At 36.5% G+C, this 5,092-nt stretch overlaps 1 protein-coding gene across 1 annotated transcript; it reads left to right on the plus strand.

Annotated features, from left to right (window-relative positions):
* Positions 1–945: 945 nt before the first annotated feature.
* On the plus strand, positions 946–2,944 carry LOC114753630 (transcription factor PIF4; the record flags this gene model as incomplete). The annotated part of the gene is given in 6 exon segments (XM_028942327.1): positions 946–992; positions 1,069–1,134; positions 1,685–1,750; positions 1,832–2,119; positions 2,250–2,376; positions 2,470–2,944. Coding segments are annotated over 6 exon segments (614 nt in total), but the record flags the coding sequence as incomplete, so codon positions are not given.
* Between the last annotated feature and the right edge of the window lie 2,148 nt (positions 2,945–5,092).

Raw genomic sequence — 5,092 nt, forward strand, 5'->3', positions numbered from 1 at the left:
CAAGGCAAGTTCAGAATAATGATCAATCAACATTGAGGACTGGTGGATCATATGGGAACTTGAGTAATTTGTTTCAAGAAGATGAGACAGTCTCATGGATCCAATACCCAGTGGAAGATCCATTGGAACAAGAATTATGTTCAGACTTTTTACCTGAACTTCCATCCTGTGAGATTGAACCTGATAAACCAAACAAGCAGTTTGAAGAAGAGAAGTTTTCCAAATTCACTACCGACAGCGCCTCCCATCTGTCTGCAACTTCACAATCACCTAATATGAAACTGTCCCCTGTTCAGAAATTCTCGGGAAATCCCATCCTTTCTCCTAGATTTTTTCCTGATTCATCTCAGAAAAACGTTGACTTTAATGGGTCACCAAAAGTCCTTAATTTCTCTCAGTTTTCAGCGGTTCCTAAGGTTGTTTCAACATCTTCTAATGCACAACATGGAGAACAAGGTACAGGTAAGATGTTGCAAAATGAGACTGGAGAAGCCTCAGTGATGACAGTTGGTTCAAGTCATTGTGGCAGCAATCAAATTCCTCGAGACAGAGATGTGAGCAGAATTTCAAGCAGTGGTGTTTGGACTACTAGTTTGTCAGCAGAGCCTTTTTCCTTTAGGGATAATGTTCAGAGAACACTTCCACGGGTGAAAAAGGGAAATCAGAATCACATGAACCAACTGTCACTTCATCTTCTGGGGGCTCAGGCAGTAGTCTTGAAAAAACCTTGTTCCCGCTCTACTAGTATCTGTAGCCAGAAAAGAAAAGGGACAGATTCAGAAGAGTTAGAGAAACAAAGTGAGGTAAAGTGCTGTCCCTTTCTTCATTTGTCTCTGTGATTAAATGTTAGGTTTGTTGGTTTTGCTAGTGAGAATTGTCTGTACATATAGTAGACCACAGAACTCAAATCAGTGGCTAGAAACAAGGAAGCTCAGCGGACAGGGTCTTCCCGAAGGAACCGTGCTGCTGAAGTGCACAATCTCTCAGAAAGGGTGAGGACATGGACGTTTCTGATAAATTGAGATTATGGGAACTTCTACTTATATCAGAACTTCTCTACTGATGCAGAGACGAAGAGACAGGATCAATGAGAAGATGAGGGCATTGCAACAACTCATACCTCACAGTAACAAGGTTGACTTACATGATGCATGTTAACTTCTCACTTTCTTCTTCCCATTATTAGAGGGCATTCACTGTTCACGGAGAGCCAGAAATTGCTTCATTTATGATTTACTGACTGCCAGATTGAAAGTGGTTTATACGCAAACAAGGCATTAAATGTATGTAAAGAAAGGGAGGGAGCGAATGAGATAAAACAATTCTTTTAAGTTTATTCTTGGCTTTTGGCAATGTAGATAAAGTAATTTCCGAAGTACTTTGAAAACTTATATGTAATAAAATTAACATCTCTATGGTATTTAAGACATATAAAACACTTAAATCCTTCATATTTATTATATTCAAACATCATATAAATAAGTTTCCATCTGCCTGGGAAATAAAAATTTCCGTTTACTTGACGCAAGCTATGATAATGACCCTCCCCTGCCCTCTAAGGTAGATGCTAGATATGTTCAATTGGAAATATTGTTAAATCCATTTTCCCTGGTTTTATATGTTCCTACTTGCCATAAGATCCTATCATAATGGTGAAAAATCTGAACAAGGGCTGTATTTGCAGACAGACAAAGCATCTATGCTAGATGAGGCAATAGAATATTTGAAATCACTTCAGTTTCAGCTTCAGGTACAAGTAGCCTGCAAGATCTTATTAATGAAACTTGTCTTCAAATTGGGAATAACTAATCAATTTGGCTCCTGCTTTTAGATGATGTTGATGGGAGCTGGCATGACACCAGTGATGATTCCAGGCATTCAGCACTACATGTCTCAAGTGGGTATGGGATTTGCGACACCTTCTGTGTCTAATCATATGAATATACCAAGAGTCCCACTCGATCAATCCATATCTATGTCTCAAGCACCAAATCAGACTGTAACATTCCAAGCTCCTGTTCTGGGTCCCCTTAATTACCAAAATCATATGCAAAATCCAGCTCTTTCTGAGCAATATGCACGCTGCATGGGCTATCATCTTATGCAAAGTGTCTCTCAGGTGTTAATTCCTTTCAACTAAATAATACCATTTTTTCCATATGCTAAATTCCCCCATGTCTTCAATGCTTATCATAGTTTACCCTTTGTAGTTGATTTCCTTTGTTGCCATGTTTTCTTGGGTCTTGCAGCCAACGAATGCATTCAGTTATGGTTCCCAGGCAGTACAACATAGTCAAACCATGATTCCGCCTAGCAATAGCAATGGACCCGTGCGTGGGGCTGCTAATACCAATGATGCTGTCGGTGGCAGGATGGGTAAGCCACATTAATACATCTCCTCATTTCTTTCACGGCAATAAAATGAGGAAGTGGATCAATTCATGTTGAAATTTCACCTGTTGGGTGAAGGAATTCCAGTCACCATGTGAACAGCCCACGAAAAATCTCCTTCTAAAGCAGTCACGTCCTTGGACTTTGAAAAATGGAGCTTTTCTTCAGTGATCCTTGATATTGAATTCCTCCCAATTCATTATGATTGCTGGCATTCTGAACTAGCATACTACAGAAGAAAATGCCAAGCAGATAATTTCAGCACCTAGGTTACCCTTAATTGAGATGGTCTCAAACAGTGGCTTGTAGCTGGTTGCAAGAACTGTCCTTATCATTTTCTAAATACATGACATAGTTATACGTCTCATGAAACTGACTATTATTGAGTGTCTAATGTGAATGCTAGTTATCCAGTATCAAAATTTTCATGTCATTCTTCAACCTTAAAGATAACCTTAAGCGTTATCTTTTATTCATTTCCCATTTATATGGAATTGTTCTTTGTTGGATCCTCTTACATTTACTCCTGAGTTTCTTCGTTCTAAGACCTCTATTTTACCGTTTTGCCTTGTCCATTGTGCGTAGGTTAAGCAGAGGCATTCTTATCAGAGAAGCCATTGTAAGCTTTCGCAGTATTTCTTCCTGCTAAACTACATATACTTGATATGCCTAGCTATTTAGTCATTTCCCTGTATTTAATAGGGATCATAAGAAAAGACAAGAATAGAATCATGACATCTAAATATACGTGCCATATATTGCTTTAACCGCAGAAATGGGATTGATTGGCTAACTTCAGATTCAGAAAGATTAAGAGAGGCAAAGATCAGTCTTCTCTATTGAAGTCTATCCAAATATAAAGCAGTTGCATTTTTCATATCATGCTTATTACTGTCACACTAATTAACTTCCGAAAGACTGATAAGTGAAGGGGTCCACTTTATGTTCATTTGTAAGGTTTTTTTTGGCTATGCACGTAAGCGCACTACCAGCAGGGTAATCATTGAACTAATGTAAGCCATTCATTGTTTTAAAAACAACAATAGATTACAATGAAAAGGATAAAAGTCAAGATGCACTTCTACCTGTAGAATGCCAATTTTTGGTGGAGGTGACTTATTCTGTTATGCAACTTGATTAGGTCATCTTCTTTCTTTCCGGCCTTTCCCACTGATTACAGCGGGTCCTATGGCTCTTCTGTTACCGAAGTACTTTTTTCCGTCAAGACTTATGTTATATGATCATAATTTTCAAAAGACTGGGTGGGTCATGTTTACTTGTCCCTTTCTTTCTCTCAAATAGGATTGGTCTCAGTTCTCTGTTCTATCATCACATTGCAATAATCACACTATGCTTCAAGAATTAAAATCACCACATTTATATGCGAGACAAACACTGATTGATTAGTCCATATCAGACTGAACCCGTGCCAGCACATTGTACTGTATTCTTTGATTATCTTGGTGGCATGGAAATTGAATGTGTGTAGATTAGACCAAGCTGCATTTGCGGTTTTGGGACTTTTTCCATATGTACATTTATTTTCATATTTTTGGGAAAAAAATTATAAAATTAGTCTTGTCATCCAACCCATGATGAGGAATAATAGGGAGGGACCAGTTTGTGGGATACTTTCTGCTTAGTCAAGTTGTAATTGAATGCTGAGATGGTGGCCCCTTCTTCAACATTAAAGGTAATCAACTAACTGCGAGACTGTTGATAACACTATACGTTAGATGTAACAAAGTTGTTATCTTGTCATGAGACCTCAAGGATAGACACATGTTATCTATAAGGCTATGACTCAACACAATGTTGGCAATGTGGTCCCTTTAGAATATTTATTCACATTCCTACATTGAATAAAAACGAATAAACAAAATAAGTGATTTTGGGGATGTTAAAAATACCCTCATGTCCCAACTCTAAGAAGTAATAAAATCAAATAAGATATAAGCAATCATAGGAATTACTTGATTACAATATAATACTCCCTCCAATCTTAAATGTATGAGTGAGTTAGATAGTTTAGTTTCATCTTAGATGTAAGACCTTAATCGACTTTGTTTTTTAAATTTATAATTTTTTTCAAACTAATCTAATTGATTGCACATACTACCTCCGATCCTTAATATAAGACCCCGTTTGACTTTTATGTTGGTCCTAAATATAAAATTCCAATCCATCTTGTCTCTCATATTTACTCAATTTTTTTCAAGATAGTTCTGTTAATAATTATAGTTTTAACCAACATACTTGATTAGTAAAGATATTTTTGGAAAGACAATACCTATTTATTACAAATAACTAACTTAACTTCTTTTCTTAATTCCCTCAAATTAGTCAACTGACTCTTATAATTAGGACTGAAGGTAGTATTAAAAAAGTTTTTATTAAAAGATAGTTCAAGAATACATGATTAAAGGAGGTATTTTAGGAAAGTCAACACATTTTTTTTTACAAATAACTAATTTTATTAATCTTTACAAAGTAGTTATCCAGTTTATATATTTAGAATTGAAGGGAGCATATAGATATTACAGACAGAATTCCAGCTTCAAGAATATTTGCACCTAAAATTTATTCAGTTGGAAGGTTTGGCTGAACTCAATCCTAAAAGCATCAAGAACAGTAGTAGCAGTAAGGGTGAAGCTAAACTTTGTCAATTTCGTGTATCTTTAAAGCCCTCCGAAGCTTATAA

This window comes from Neltuma alba, unplaced genomic scaffold (assembly GCF_004799145.2).
Source record: "Neltuma alba isolate B1F8T4 unplaced genomic scaffold, ASM479914v2 tig00008037_pilon, whole genome shotgun sequence".
NCBI lineage: Eukaryota > Viridiplantae > Streptophyta > Magnoliopsida > Fabales > Fabaceae > Neltuma > Neltuma alba.